At 46.0% G+C, this 16,454-nt stretch overlaps 1 protein-coding gene across 2 annotated transcripts in view; it reads left to right on the top strand.

The window, feature by feature from the left end:
- Window positions 1–16,454, top strand: part of LOC147666543 (splicing factor, suppressor of white-apricot homolog) — a 590,263-nt gene that overhangs the window by 228,948 nt on the left and 344,861 nt on the right. For both annotated transcript variants that reach the window (XM_086948999.1, XM_086948998.1), the window contains exon 9: window positions 14,274–14,461. In XM_086948999.1, coding sequence (XP_086805125.1) covers window positions 14,274–14,461 — 188 coding nt within the window. The remainder of the gene's footprint in view (window positions 1–14,273; window positions 14,462–16,454) is intronic.

The raw sequence follows: 16,454 nt of genomic DNA, 5'->3' as shown, positions 1-16,454 counted from the left end.
CTGACTCCGAAGGACCTCCACTGCCGGGCGCAGCAACTTGGTGAAACACCAAGGGGCAGAGGAAAGTCCGAACGGAAGGGCCGTGAATTCGAAAATCTGGTCCCGCCAGAGAAACTGTAAGAATCGACGGTGAGGCGGGTGTATGGGAACCACCAGATAAGCATCCTTGAGGTCCAGTCGGACCATCCAGTCGTTGGGCAAGAGCACGTCTCTCAGGAGGTGGATACCCTCCATCTTGAAGTGGTTGTAAACCAACCAGCTGTTGAACTCCCGGAGGTTTATAACGGGTCTCTTGCCCCCGTCCGTCTTTTCCACTAGGAATACATTGCTGAGGAAACCTGAGGGGTGTCTCGTTGATCGGCAAATGGCCCCTTTGCGTAACAGCTCTGAGACCTCTTCGTCGATCAACCGCACGTCCTCTTGCAAGAAAACAATCGGATGGGGCGCTTTCGCCTGGAAAGGCTGATTGTAAAATTCTATATGGAAACCTTGCACGGTCTGCAGAACCCATGCGTCCCCAGTGATGGCCCGCCAGGCCTCTGGGAAACAAGCCAACCGCACTCCTATGAGTACCTGATCCGGATGGATTACACTCACCGTGGGAACTATTGTTTCCAGCGTCGTTCCTGAAGCCACCTCTGCCACGAAAACGTTGGTTCTTGGTGGGGTAGAAGTTGTTATAGTTGGCCGTGGAGTTGTACTGGCCTCTGCCGGAGCCTTGTCCCCTATTGGGTTGGTTCTGTCCGCCACAGCCGGTCGTGAGACCACGACCGGCCCCCCTAGAAAAACGCTGCTGGAACACCCGTTTGATGGTGGACTGGGCTTTGTCCAGGGAGGAAAAGGTGGAAACAAACTTCCCCAGTTCTTTTATAAACGGGTCACCAAACAGGCCGCCTTGCGCCAACGCACCCGCATCAGAAGAGGCCAGATCCCCTAACTTGGGATCAAGTTTGATGAGTAGCGAGCGCCGGCGTTCAGTTGAGAGCGCGCAGTTGGCATTGCCTAAGAAAATGATCGCCCTCTACGCCCAATTAGACAACACGTCAGGGGCTATTGTAGAGCCCGACGCCTTGGCCTCCTCCGCCAAATCCAAGATCTTCGTCAGGGGGCCTATAGTATCTAACAGTTTATCCTGGCATGACCGCCTGGAGCGGTCGATGGCTTTGCGGGGGTCCTTCACAAACTTGGCCATAAAGGTGGCCATCTTTCTGTCAAGTTCGGGAGTCAAGGCCACTTTCCCTTCGAGTGTCGGACGCGGACATTCTTCCCACAGGCAGCTACGTGCCTCCTTCTCAAGAGGCTTGCGGAGGCGCCCCGCCACGAACCTCGCGACCTTGTCGCCCGGCGTCCAGGCAGCCGACCTCGGATGGATGATATCGTCCGGGCCCAGTATACCTGAGGCGTCCTGAGGCAACTCAGTCGGAGTACCGGACGGGCGCCAAGACCTCACTGAGTCCTCTTTGTCGTCGGTGTCCGCTGTGGAGAGCCCTCCCGGAGAGGAAGGGGCTGTCCCGGTATGCACCGAAGGGCCCGGCCTCGGGTGCGACGCCGGGGCAGGGTCGGTCGCCTTAGCCAGAAACGCATCCCTAAGGCGTTCGAAGGCGTCCTTATCCACACCCGGCTCACCCGCCGAGCCGCCGTCCCTACAGGCCTTCTTGGGTGCTGGCGGTTGACCCTCCCCCGGGGACTGGGAACCCACCGGGGCACCCCCTGGTGCCGGAACAAGTTTCGCGCACTCATCCGCAATACGGGCCGAGAGGCGATCCTCCATGGGCCCCACTATCTCCTGCACGCACCTGTAGATAGACTGATCCACTGCGTCAAAAAATTCATTATCCCCCAAATACTGGTGGGTTTCCTCCTCCTCAACGTAATACCCTTCCGCCATATTGCCTACTGGCTATGTCGCGGAAAAAGGCGGAAAGTTCCAGCTGGTACTAGGGACCAGGGGTATGGGCCAACCGGAGGCTAGCAAGGTTTTTGTTGCTGGTAAACCAGGTATTCAGTGGCAGCACTCCACCCAGCGCGCTAACCCTCTCAACAGAGACCGGGTCAAGGCCACCTCCCTGCGCGCTAACTAAAAGTAAGGCTGGGAAGCGGGCTAACCGCCCGACGTGCTGAAAAAATATTACAGCCCGAAGGCGTCAATGCGGTAATCCGCTAAGTACAGACCCGTTAAGGGCGTAGATCAAATTGGGGCAATACAACCCGACAGGGCGTCAAGGTGAGGCGACAGAGTAAGGCTCCGGCGTGACTCTCCTCCTCGGGGCGGCTCTCGACTGATGGGGAACCCACACCGAGGAGGAGAGAGACCCAAGGCCCCCTCTAGAGGTGAGGAGGTAACACCGCAACTCTCGGGGACAGTCGCGTCAGGGGCGAAGCGTCCCCACGACGAATACCAGGGCTCTGAAAGATGAACGTTGCACAAATATACCAATCAAGAGCCCCTAAGCCCAACTACAACATATATATAGTGCCTAAAACCCGAAACACCCCCACATTGCAATAACGAGGGAGAGTATAGGAAAAAGCACTTAACAGGCTGCGAAGAAGCGAAGAAAGAGGAGGAGACCACAAGATGGACAGACTACCTTAAGGATTATGGACACTGTAGAAGGACTATGTTCATGGACTGATGGGATATGGAATCCCCTGAATATGTTCTTTTTTTCTGTTGACACTATTTACCCGAAGTGGGGTATTATGTGAGATATTTTTTTCATGTTTATTGCTTTTCTGGCTGCTATGCGGTGACTTTTGAATAAACAGCGAAGAGAGAAAAGCATAATCTGAAGCCTCCGGTCCTGACATAGAATTTAAAGGTGGTCAAAGGCCCAGGAGATAACTTCACCACCTTTATATAGAAAGTGAAGGCGGTTGCCTGTAGTTGAGTATCGAGCAACGGAGCCCATTAGCAGAACCTCCATGTAGTTCTGTTCTAATCAGAAGCTGCAGTTTAAAAACAATATTGCAGAACTGCTCAAGCCTTTTGACTTATCTTCTACCTTTGCAAAGGTGGCAAAAAATCCAGGCATTGTATGGGGTGCAATCTCGATTTGTAAAACCCAGATAGGTGCTATGACCAGTTCTACCGTCTTCTGGCAGTTGAAGAAAACCAAGCACTACCTGAATAAATCACATAATAGGGTGTAGTTGGTTCACCCATCAATTCCAAATTAGAGTTCACAACTATCATTGTCCGTGGACTGAGGTGCAACATTGCATGTCTACAATATGTATGGAACATGGTAGTAGTTTTAAACTTTGGAACGTTTACCAGCTTCACAATAACTGAGCCACTTTCATTGGCTATCCACCAGGTTTGTATTTGTTGGCAAACCTGGTGTTCAAATACCTAAATAGAATAGTCTACCTTATTTTCAAGAGAAGTATAAAGCTTTAAACCAGGTCATGCCTTAGTCCTGTAGTGTGATGCTCTTGAAGAGCCAAAGAATTTGTCTCATGAAAGGTCACATATTTTTTGTGCTCGTAACACAGAAAATTAGTTCTTTGCTTGAAAACATAAAATGAAAGCCTATTTTCTGGAGCTTCAGAAAGGCTTTTAAAACTTAACTTCTCGGTGATTGTCTCATTCATACGGGTTGTTTTAATGGGGGATGCTACTGCACGCAAGACATTTTCAATATTTTCTATTGAGCCTATTTGTCCTATGTGCCCAATAAATGATTATCTAGTGTTACCTAAGACAGTGTGCTTTGTCTCGAAATCTCCATGCAGAGCTTCTCCAGTGCTTCAGTTGGCCTATAGTTGAGTTCTTGTGGATGGATTAGGAGAACAGGGCTTCTCTTTTTGTTCATTACGCAGCTTCCTCCCTACCCATTCTGCACCATTGGTCTGTGTGCCTCATGTTTGAACATGGCTCTTCCAGACCATTTGCATGATCCACGCATGTGCCCCCTGGAGTGTGAGCACCTGCTCATGGATGATCTGCTCAGCGATACCCATTGGGGGTCTGCTGCTAAAGAACATCTTGTTACAGTGGGTTCATGGTCTGTATCCAATTTACAAGACTAGGCAGGCTTTCCTTGGAGTGGGTAAATGATTCGGAGCTGAAGGTCTTATTTTAGGTTTGTTCATTAGGCTTAGCCTAAGAATTTGTAAAAATAATTATGTGGAGGAATCCGGGTCAGACACCTGCACACTCAAAGGTCACTCGTCAAGAGTCAGAAGCACAGTCGGAACCTCTTTTTTGGACTTAGAGGTCCCTACCTGTTAGATTCACCCAGCCCTCCACAAGGTTAAGAAACTAACAGATACCAGGTAAGTGGAATATTTTACAAATGGTATCGTGAATGTAGTCCAGTGTTTACAGCAATTTTCTTCGAGTTGTCTTCGGAGTGCACTTGTGTTTCCACCACATTGGTTTGCCCTTCTCTTTCTCAATCTTCTGTGCAGTTAAATCTCTGGCCACATACACGTATTGCTTTATTAAATACCACTTGCATATGTTGCTTTATTGAAAGCAGAAACTTCATGGCTGACTGATTATGCAAACACCGATAGATTTGGTTTCTCATGGACATAGATAACATTGTTCCAGCTGTAGAAGTGTCCTAAGTGCCACTCTGCCTAATTGAACGCAACCATATTACAATGAAAGCGTCTTGCAGTTCAAGGGTTGGAACCTTCTGGTGCCACTTGATTGTGCATGCTTACTATTGGGTGCTTGTGAAGTTATAATAACCTTTCAAGGAAATCTCTACACTACAAATCTCATTTGTTCATCTAATTAGCACACATCACAAGAGTGTCGTCGCCAAGAAAACACAGGTTTCTGAGAAGGTTTCTCACCATGCTGTAGTGCACGGTAACCAAAGCATAATTGTGCATTCAGTAGACTGGTAGGTCGACCATAGTTGTTTTTTCAAACTATGTACACCTTCCATGTAATCTATTCTTTGAAATAATTTTCATTCCCTGAATGTTTTCATTTGTATTTATTAAGAATCCTTGTCAGAAATGAAGTACATGAAATGTGCGCCCATAGGGAACTGCTGGTATACGAATGAACGTGTGTTATGCTGCCCAGTGGGTTAGGTGAAGACATTCCCTGGTTGGTGTTTTAGGGATACCTTGTTTACATTAGCTGGGGGCAGGGATTTCAGTAAATCAGCAGTCTCTACATAGCAAACGAGCATTGGCAAAGCCAATAGATTTTGCCTAAGCGAGAGCCATTATCTGTTCTAACATGGTTGAACAAAACATTGACAACGCCAATAGCTCTTTCGAAGGTAAAACCTATTGCCTTTGCCAGTGTTTGTTTTTATCAGACTTAACGCTCAGCAGTGAGTGCATTAACACAATGCAGCACAGCTTTCAAATCGGCGGGTTTGTCTGCACAATCCCCTTGAGGTATGTTGTAATAGTCACTGTAATAGTGCTCTCTTGTTCCATAGTGAGTTATTCTGCATTTACAAATGTTTGGACAGAAATGAATGTTTAGAACTGTTTGTGTCTGAGTATTTCCAGCCCTGTAGCCAGATGCCAAAAGAGCGCATGTGTAGTACATTTGCCAACACTTACCTGTGTGTGCAGCTGGATGTGCTGTAGATTTTTGAAAGGGGGACCTATAAAGCATCTTATTGCCCCTGCTGCCAGAGATCACCGGAATGACACTGATAGGACTGCTGTTCTCCTCAACGCCTGCAGGCTTGGAGAACTGAGCCTCTTCATAGAATGGTTTCTCAGTTGCAAGTCAGCCAGATAAACAAACATCAAAGCAAATCAAGACCGGAAGATGGCCATGGAGAGAGTTGGCACCACTCATTTGGCAAAAAAGAGACCCAAAACTAGCCCACTCCTAACAAAATGACGAAGAGCATCTCAGTGAGCTGTCAGTAAGCTACCAACTATCACTGCACCATAGTGCTTTTTGTCAGCAGGCGGCCGGGACCATCAAGCAGTGACGACAGGACGGAGTGCTGGGGTAGCAGCATGGAGAATAGGTAGGTGCTTTTCATAACAAATATATTCGCTGCTCTGAGGTCACAGTTAAAAAAAAAAATAAGAGAGAAACTAATCGAAAAAGACATTGGCAAAACTAAAGCTCTATGGCGCTACCAGCTATTGCTGTACCTCGGCTCCTTTTTTTGGGCAGGCAGGTTAGCAGGACAATCAAGCAACGATGACGGGAAGGAGTGCGCGGGCAGCAACATGAAGAAAGTGTGAGTAGGAAGGGAACAACCAACTCGGAGAAGCCCAAATAGTACCCATATCATAAAACAAGTAGCGGATGGGCACTAACTAAAGATAATTAATCTGTGCTTGGTCCATGTGCTACAGAAAGAAAAGAAAGTGTAGGAAGGTGCCACTTTTTGACATGGTCAACCCCTCTTTTTTTCCTGCTACCCAGGTCCCCAGTACTAGATCGCTTTCCCTGAAACTGTACAATTGTCCCCCCAATTTGCAATAACTTTAACACCCCTGTAAGTCCCTAGTAAATGGTACCCCAGGTACCAAGAGATCAGTGCTAAAGAGATTTCCCAAAGGGCTGCAGCATGTATAGCGCCACCCAAAGGGACCTGTCAGTATACGCATGCGAACTGCTATTGCAAGCTGCATGGCATGGCGCAGAAAAAAGTGAAGACCCGACATGGCCCACCTCCTGTATGCCAAGCTAGCAGAGACTGCATGCATTATAAATACCAAGAACACAAGCTACTGTAGCACACCCTCGGTCAATGTTACTGGGTTCTACACAAAGGACAGTATCAGGGACCAGGATACATCCAAGTTTATAGAGAAACAATTATGCAGCTCATAAAGTCCTATATGGCAGTGCAGTCTTCAAAAAGATATGATGAACAGTCCACAAGGCTTCAGTAGAAAAATATTCATTTTAATTCAGTTTTCAAATCAAAATCCCACTGTGCAAGAACAGCCAGCACGTGTTTCGTCTGTACTAGTTCGTACTCAGACTTTCTCAAGGCTATCTGGTGATTCTGACTTTTGGCGCCAAACCCTGCCTGTACCAGTCTCAACAATTGTGACCAAGTAACAAGTCCTGCAGCTGAACAACTACCAAGAACCCCTGTAATCTGTCAGCCTTTCGCAAATTGGCATCAATCTACCGTGGAGTAAAGGAACTACTCCCCTGCAGTCCGCAGGCACAAAGAAGTAAGAGTCTGGTTACCCCTGTTGCTACTTCTCGGCCAGCCCTACGCAGCAGCCACCCAGGAAGAGGTGAGCAGACACCAGGACCCACCAAAGCCACACACCCCAATACTCAGGGTACCAACCCCTTGCAGCAATCAAGGCCTGTTTAAGTCCAGTTGGGAATCTAACAGCACAGAGACAGAGCTGCCGTCAAGGGACATAAACACCGCAGAGACCCAGTAACAGAGTGCTCCCTCCACCAGCGAGACCGATATCTGTCCGAGCCTTGGACGCTTAGTCGACCTATCTACACTACATCTGAGATCCCCTGCCGGGGTACCTGAAATTCCGCTGTGCCCTCTTGCTCCCAGGACCCTTGTGAGCCTAGCCCCATGTTGGCAGCTCCCAGACTTCTCCTCAAGTCCCCCTCTCTAGCATGTTTCCAGATGACCCCTCATTCCTTCCACCGGCATAGAATGCAAAGCTACCAACCCGACTAGTACCTCTGCACCCGGATGCCCCAGTGCAGGTAACAAGGAACTGCTGTTTGTACTTTGGACCTTGGCCCCCCTACGACTCCAGTCCTGAAGAAGACCCCCCTAAACAGACCGTAAATAACTATAGCTCCGCATGCCTTTTTGCCCATAGATAGGCATTGCTGCATAAAGACTCATTCAAGTCATCATTTTGCTTACCTGTACAAATCGAAATTTTAGAAAGTAATTACTTGATAACTAATTTCTTGGTATCAAATACAACTTATTTTTCTAAATTGGTCTTGGATATTTATTCTTGAGTTTCTCATTTATTGCCTTTGTGAGTAACTATGGCTTAGCGCTACCCTCTAATAATTCTAAACTGCTCGGCCGCACTACCGTAAAAGAGAGCATTTAGTGTCATAATTTGTAAGTCTCGCCTGGCGTTAGCAGCGCGCCTGCGCTGCTCTCGCCATTGCATGTGCTTTTTGGAATCAATACGATTCCAGAAGTCTTCTTGAAGCCCCGCCCCTCTTTCCATTGGCACACATCATCGTTTATTAAACGATGGCGCTTGATTGGAAAGCGGGCTTCTCGGTTACGGCCTTGTCCACTTGTAGGATGGCCCATCTGGACAGGCAGACGCCATGTTTTTTCCCGTGAGGTAGGAACTCCTCGCACAGAGTACGATGCCCCTCCTCCCACCACTTGCAGGACGGGCTTGTTGCGCACGGACCACTCGCGGGCTTGTTCTCCGGCTGTCCTGCTTTGTCCCGCTTTGCTTGCTCCAGACCTGGCCCGTGTTTCTTACTAGTTACCTGTCTCTACGCCTGGCCGGCATTCCTTGCTCCCTAAAAAGCCTTTCATAACTGCCTTTTGGTATGCCTGCTTATGTTTGTTCCGTTCCTATCTCTACCCTTGGCCGGCATTCTTTGCTCCCTAAAAAGCCTTTCATAACTGCCTTTTGGTATGCCTGCTTGTTTTTCCGTTCCTTGCTGTTCTTTGGCTTGACTGCAACCTTACTGCCCTTTGCTGCGATTGCTGCATTGTCACCCATTGACATGCTAGCAGCCTTGACGTAGCACTCCTTTGCCACTTTTCTTACTACCATTTGTTTTGTATGCTAAGTTGTGGGCCTTTGTTATGGTCCTACCTCACCCTACTCCTTGTTGTACTCCAAGCCATTTGCTACCTTTTTATTCCCATATAACTTTGCTCCCCTCTTTTGCACACTTACAGTTTCCCTCCCCCTGTTGGTGCAGTCCTTGCCTTTTTCCACTTTGCGTTGATCCCTTCTCTGTTCCATCTGACATGATCTTGTCTGTCCCCCTTCTTAGCTCATTTTCTGCTTTGACTACATTGTATTGTATAATAGCATTTGTATAGCGCTTAGGAACCTCTGTGTGGCGCTGAAGTGCTTATCCACCAAGGTGGCATACGATAGCATGTGTAGAGTGTTGCCTTTGCTTTGTCTTTGTGGTTAGGGTTTCCATTTTCAGCCTGATGACCGGCGACATGCGGTAATCTTATGTGATGCAGCACTTGGTTGCCTGAGGGGTGAAGAAGTGTGAAAGCAGGACCAGCTTATAACCAGCATTAAAAATGCAAAAGGTCTCGCCTTTCATTAAGTTAAAGCCATTTGCTTTGCTATACAATACCATTAGCAAAGCAAATGGCTTTAACTTAATCAAAGACAAGACCTTTGCATTTTCAACCTTTGTAAACCCATAAGAGTTGCCTGGACTCTTTTCACAGTGTACCTTGTTTTGGTCCACTATTTATCGAACCAGCTTCATTTCAGATGTGAGGTCAAGCTTGCACTGGACAGTTAGGAAGCAGAAAAGAAGAGTGACTGTGCATTCAATAAATGGTAATAAATGTGCAGGCTCCAAGCATTTTACTGTAAAAATTACCCCTCTAAGCAGCAGTGCGTGTTCGGTGTCAGGTGACACCTAATGTTGGGCTAAGATCAGTAAAGAACACGAGTGTCTGTGCTAGTGTAAAGGAAATCGTTTATGTAAAGGAAGGTGTTAAGAGGTTTATAAAGATAATAGCAAGTCCGCTGGCAGGTTATTGGGGTAGTCTCATCAGAGGGTTTTGTAGCAGGAGGATTGGAAATCTGCTTATGAAGAGTCACTAATTAAGGCAATGTCCATTGTATGATACGGAAGGGAACTAGTTGAAATCGTAAAAGTGGTGCCGTGAAAATAAAGTAAATGACATTGACCATGTATAATCATCCAGTAATAGATAGAAGAGAGGTAAGGATGGAAGAAAGATATATTGTCTGTCACAGAAAAAACTCTCTGGTGCTATTGAAGAATCTTTTAGATGGACCTCCAAAGGTAGAGGTATGGGGGTGAAAGATGATCAGAGTCAGTAGTTGTAGGAAGTGAGGTGTAGTGTGCACAGAGTCCAGTGGAACCCTAAAGGTAGGCAGAGGTAAAAGTAGATAGCACCTCACTCTATATTTGTGGTAGTGTGGTCGAGCAGTAAGGCTCTATCAGAGGACAGTGTTAAGCATTTGTTGTACACAGTCAGCAAATCAATCCACACACTCAAAGACTGAACTTCAGACCAATTGATTTTGTTTAGAAATATTATTTGTTATTTTATGTTCGAGGCATATGGGCTGCAGATGGTACATTTATGAATAGATCGCCATCTGGTGTTGGGCTCGGATGATTGCACTTGTTTTTCTGTTGGAGAAGTCTTTTGTCGTCAGGAGACTGGTGACTCCTCCTTTGGGTGCTAGTGCGCATGGGCATCTGCTCCATCCTTAGATTGTTTTTTCCGCCATCGGGTTCGGATGAGGATCGAAGCGCTCCGGATCGACTTCGAGAAAAAGTTATATTTCGGCGCGTATTACCTTTCCAATTCAACGGTATTGTTATCGAACGCGATTTCACTTCCATTTCGACGCGTTTCGACTCCAACAATAAACAATTTATTCTACGTCGACGAGACTGGGAGGCCTTTCTCGACATAGTCCAGCCCGGAGTCCAAACTGCTTTATAGTCTATTCATAAATGTACCATCTGCAGCCCATATGCCTCGAACGGAATATGCTACTTACCAGTATGCATCTGTTCTTGGCATAGAGGGCTGCAGAGTGGTACATGCCCTCCCAGCCTCCCCGGAAACCTGTCTGTTCCAACACTATCTTATTTAGATACACCTACATGGGCATTTCTATCTGAATTCTATCGTACTACTCCATCTAACCCTACTATGGCAAAACAATCTAAGGATGAAGCCGATGCCCATGCGCACTAGCACCCAAAGGAGGAGTCACCAGTCTCCTGATGACAAAAGACTTCTCCAACAGAAAAACAAGTGCAATCATCCGAGCCCAACACCAGATGGCGATCTATTCATAAATGTACCACTCTGCAGCCCTCTATGCCAAGAACAGATGCATACTGGTAAGTAGCATATTCCTTTCTAGAACCAAGCAAGCCTGGCACAGGTAAGCAATACATACTTTACAGTAGTAATGCAGTTGTTACACAGTTTGGGTTGCAATTGTATATGCACTTTGTTTTGATTACAGTACTGTTACTGAAAATGCCATGCTTTGGAAATACAGTACATCTACTTTGCATAGGCTTTTTAGTAAAGTGACCAGTAGATTACTTTTTAGATAACATTTCTTAAACAGTGCCGTATACCTATATACTGCACTGGCACATTTCCTGTAAACAGGTGAGTAAAAGCGTTTTTGTTATTTAGTACAATTTTAAAAGGATTTCTTAGATTTTCCAACTCTACACTTCAAAACTTTTCATAGAAAAACAGTCTGTGTTATCCTATGGAGGAAAAAGTGTTATTGGTCAATAGGCAAGTACTTTCTTGTGGGATTTGGTATTCTGTGGTTAGACTAAGGGGTCCCCGGGGTCTAGGATGCACTCTTGTTACACCCTCAGCGGCACTAGGGAGGCCTGAGGCCCAATGGGGGATAGGGAGCCTCCGTTTGGTGGCTGCTAACAAGCAGGCCACTGGGCTGTAGGAGCAAAGCTCCTGGACTTAATCTCAGGGCAAATGGGAGGTCAAGCTGGCACAAAAGGTGCACCTTCAGCTTCACTGGGGCGGCCGGGTGCAGAGTGCTGTTTTGGCATCTGGCACCCTTTAGCTTTCAAAGGGAAGTCTCCAGTTTGCAAACACACTGCAGCCTGCAGGACGAAGATCTTCTGGGTGCGACTACCACTTAGAGAGTTAAGTTGGGATGTTGAGGGTTGGTTAGGCACCGTCTGTTGGGCCACTCAAGGCGGTGGGGCGTAGAGTGCAGGGGTGCCTTTTAGGGTCGGATCTTCTTACCAGCTCCTGGTCGCGGTTTGGGGGACCTTCCGGTTTGAGAATGCAGGCGTCAGCCGGAGGCTTGAGGCAGGTCAGGGGTCACCGGATCTCTGGTCAGGATCGCCAAGGAGACCTCTTGGTGTTGGGCCACTTGAACTCTGACCGTGGGCATCTGATACAGAGTGGTTAAGACCCACGGATCCTTACGGAGCTGGAGTCTGTTGATGAACAAATCTAGTGTTCACGGGCGACGAGGCTTTGGGATGGAAGGCAGGCAGATCCTCCGGGTTTCTCGAGGTTGCTGGCTGCAGGACACAAAGGGGTTTCGCTTCTGCTGGTTCGAGGTGGGGACAGGCCGGTAGGGCTGGGGCCAAGTCTGAAGAGCTACTTTATTAGTTGTAGCACATTCTTGAGGTCTGTCAACTGATTCCCTAAAGTAGGTGGGTATCAGGTATGGGTGGCAGGCCTGGGGGTAGATAGTGAATGATACCTCACCTAGGGCAGAACCACGTTGAGCTGGGTGGATTCCACGGATGAAGGAAGATCAGACAATGGGGAAGAGATGGGGCAATGGGGGATAGTGGTGTAGGATCCGGGGGCAGAAAGGTGAGGGTGGGCAGGACAGTGTGTCCGGTTACTTTCATCATTCTGCCTATGATGCTGTTGGTCCATTGTACCTGGTTGTTGGCGAGTATAGTGGGTGATTGGGTTGCTCCTTGGGGGGGGGGGGGGGGGGGGGGGGGAGTTGAAGTAGCGGAAGGGTTGTGAGATGGCCTAACGATCTCCCCATTATTGTTTTTGAGCTTTTTTGAAATGTGGGTATGAAGTAACAATAATATTTGCAGGGAGGGTGAATGCAAATCCTCCTTGTTGGAGCTTGGGCAGTCATTCATTGTGACCCCAGGCCTAGTTCCTTCTATGTTGGAAGCACCATAGGAGCAAGGGGAAAGGTCTTGTTGGATCTCCTTGAGACTCCAATTAGTAGTACAGGACGGTACATTATCTATTTTGTTTTTAATCTTCATAAAGAGTTTGTCAAATTGTGCAAGATTTAAATCTGAGGCTTGTATAAAGATATTTCCATTGTTTTATATGGAATTTGCGAGATCAGCATTGAGGTCTGGTGAAGGTACTTTGTTTTCATGAATGTTTTGGAGCAGAACATGTATGTTAGGACTCTTCTCCATTGGCCTCTTCTGTGAGTAAAGATTAGGTCGTTAACCCCAAAGCTTTTTGAGCTGCAAAAGTAGGTCTCAGAGATGAGTTTCAGGGAATCGTTTCAGTAGATTGTGTTTGAAGTCCTTAGTAGCATTTTTGGATAAGTTTGGATGTAATCTCAGGAAGTTGTAATTTGAAATAGTCTATTCCTTTGGAACGGTATCGACATTAGACATCGTGGCAGCCTTTTAGCATCAAGTCCTGCATGTTTATAACCAAACTTCTGACATTCTGTGCAGTGTACCCATGTGTAGATTTTTTCCCACAGCAAATTTTCTTTCCGGTCTTTCATGGAGTATTTTAGTGATTTTCTCACTAACCTCTCTCTGATGAACTCCGAACACTCATTGATTCGAAGTTATTAAAGATTTGTAAGGGTGCTTTGAACTGCATTATGCCCTGCATACATTTAGAGCAGAAATTGGTTGGGGAATTTAAAGGCTGCTAACTGTCAAAAGATTGTATAATTCAGAAAAAGACACAACATACGCAGAATTACGTTCGGAAGAGTTCCTGACAATGGCCTGCTGTTCACACAAATGCTTAGGCTAGTCTGACCAGCCACAAACTACTTCTGAATTGGGTTGAAATAGAGCTAGAGTTCATTGTACACAAAAAATGTGCCAGGGCATCGTTTGTAAGCTGCACTGAACTGAGAATAGTTCATTCCAGTATCCTATTTGGACACTGAAATCCTGACTAAGGGCAGGGACAGCCCCTGTAGCAATGTTCAGTCTTTTTTCCTTCAATGCTGCATGATGCTGGTGGAGTGTTAGTCCTGCATAGAATGTTCAGTTCTTAGGGCTTCACATTTGTGAAGAAGTTTAGATTTGCATGATAGAAAGCTCTAACCATGTCCCACATGCGGCAATTGCAGTGCACAGTTATCATACTGTCTAAGGAATGCCAGGGCTGTACTTCCAGTTTGCTTGTTCCTCAAATAAAGTGATGAACTTTGGCCAAATTCAAGACGAGTTGTGGACCGAACCATTCTCATTGTGGGCTTCATGTACTGTGTGAGGTTTGGATGTGTGTTAACGCTGCAGCCTAGTTCTTGTTTGCATGTGTTCAAGAGTGCACAGACATTAAGTAACAGGATGATGCCTGGATTATTCACCACAATGACTAGGCTATGAAGGTGTCAATCCTCTGTCTCCCTTTCTTCAGCAAAGCAGAGGTTGGAAGACAGATTAGCAGCTGCAGCCCGAGAGAAGCTGGCCCAAGCTGCAAAAGAATCCAGGGATAAACAGCTACAAGCGGAAAGAAAAAGGAAAGCTGCACTGTTTCTACAGACCCTGAAAAACCCACTGGAACTGGAATGTGAACGAGTTGAAGAGTGTTCGTACAGTCCAGAGGTAACAAATCTAGTATGCTCTAGAGACAGATGATGCAACCACCCTGAAGTCAGTGATTGTTGGAAAGACATTATTTGGGATCTGTGCCAATGATGCCATTTTCGTATCTCTTGCATCCTTCTAGTGACCAATAATTTGATTTCATTGAACAGACCCGGAATACAGGCCAGCTTTTCATCAGAAAACATAGGATGCATGTCTGTGCCTGTGTATAGGTCTTGCCTTGTTTGATCCAGGCCATTGCCTTATAGCTGTGCTTCAGACTCTGCGTCATTGACCAGAGAGAATGTATGGCCCTACTTTGTATTCCCTTTTGCCACCAGCATCCTGCATAGCCATGGCAATTTTTTCCCTTGACCAATCGCTTTTTAGTCATTCTTTTTAATTTTAGCAAGACGTTATGTGGCAAGCATCTGGTGTAAGGCATTTTTATTTCTACTGATGCAGCCCTTACCTTTGTCACGTGTTTCTGAGACCTCTCTCCCCAGTGGGATAGCTAAATAGATTCTTGAAATACTTACGTTTTTGTGAGGATACCATCTCCCCCCAAATGTGATATATCTTCAATGTGTAAATGGGACTTGGTACTGGCAGCAGCATGTCTTTTCAAATAGAATGATTCGTCAACATTTCATGGACAAAATAATGCAGTTGTGGCATCAGACTACTGAATTTTCTTAAGCTGTGGATGTATGTTTGTGCCAATACGTCTACATGTGTAATACATGCTGAGGTTCAGTAAACAGTTTAAAGCTTTCTGATATACCTTTGAAGACCTTTCGTATTTCTTCCAAATGGTTTGTGAAACGTGTTTTATCCCCAGATAACTTAGAATCTTCTGCAATGTTGATCTCTGCATCAAACCCTACAAAGACACTAGAGGGTTTGCACCTTCTATCAACCTTGCTGCTCATGAGCAAGATCAGGAACACAATCTCGAGACTGTTTCACAGCTAGTCCTTACTCTTCACTGTTAGGCGCAATCCTAGCATTCTTTAATTTGGCAATGGTCTAACTAGATGTTTCTCAAGTTTGTATTATGTCCTTCAATTATTCTTTGAGTTTCTGGCACGATTCTTGATCCATCAGACTTAAAATTCAACTTTATTTCTTCCTAGCTTGGAGATTTCCCAGGCTGTATTGATGTAGTCTTGTCAGCTGAATGCACATTCTTTCAGACACCCCTTCTGGAGTCCTATGTTTCCATTTAATTTCCTGATCAGCCTCCGCAATAGAAATAAATAATATTTTTCTGCCTCCTCAATTTCGGGCTACACTAGTGGACAACTTGCACTTAACGAAGCATGTAGATGTCTCTGCCTCTGCATCTGTTCAAGTGTGTGAGGATGAGAAATGTAAATGAAATTTCAGAAAATGTATAGTTGATTTGTTTCTTCCTCCTAAATGAGCCTTAACATCCCCACTCCTTCATGATCCTCTTTAGCATCACTTGCACAATGTTCCTCATGGCCTTTTTTCTTCACATCTCGCGTTTAGTACAATGTTCCATCAGTATCCAATATGTTTGATTGGCTGCATCAGTAAAGAAGCTATCTTCAGGTGTTAGCTTCAGCATGATTCTCAGCATTTCAGATTTTGTTATACATATTGTCTTGACCTGTAATTGAGGGAAGGGGTAAAAGTCCCAGGGCTCTCACCCTCTGTGCCAATGAAAGGTTTAGGTTTAGTCTCCTCTACTTCTAAAAGAGGAGTCCCAAGAGATAAAGCTCTTGATGGAGTATATCTTTTCTGAAGGCCTGGAAATGACCAGGCTCTGAATGTGCAAATACTAAATATGTTGTATGTGGATTTTTGTTGCCTGTTTATTTTTCTTTCTTCTCTTCAGATAGAATTCATTGCTCGGGTCAGGCTTGCATATTTGATCTACGTCCTTCCTCGCTACTTAAAACAACATCCTAGAGCCTTTTCATTCTGGATTTAGGGCTTCACACTGTCCAAAAACTGTCCTTACCCACATTTCCAACTACATAGA

Source organism: Lissotriton vulgaris, unplaced genomic scaffold, assembly GCF_964263255.1.
Source record: "Lissotriton vulgaris unplaced genomic scaffold, aLisVul1.2 SCAFFOLD_966, whole genome shotgun sequence".
Lineage (NCBI taxonomy): Eukaryota > Metazoa > Chordata > Amphibia > Caudata > Salamandridae > Lissotriton > Lissotriton vulgaris.
The sequence above is the reverse complement of the archived record's forward strand: the minus strand, read 5'-3'. Positions and strand labels throughout refer to the sequence as shown.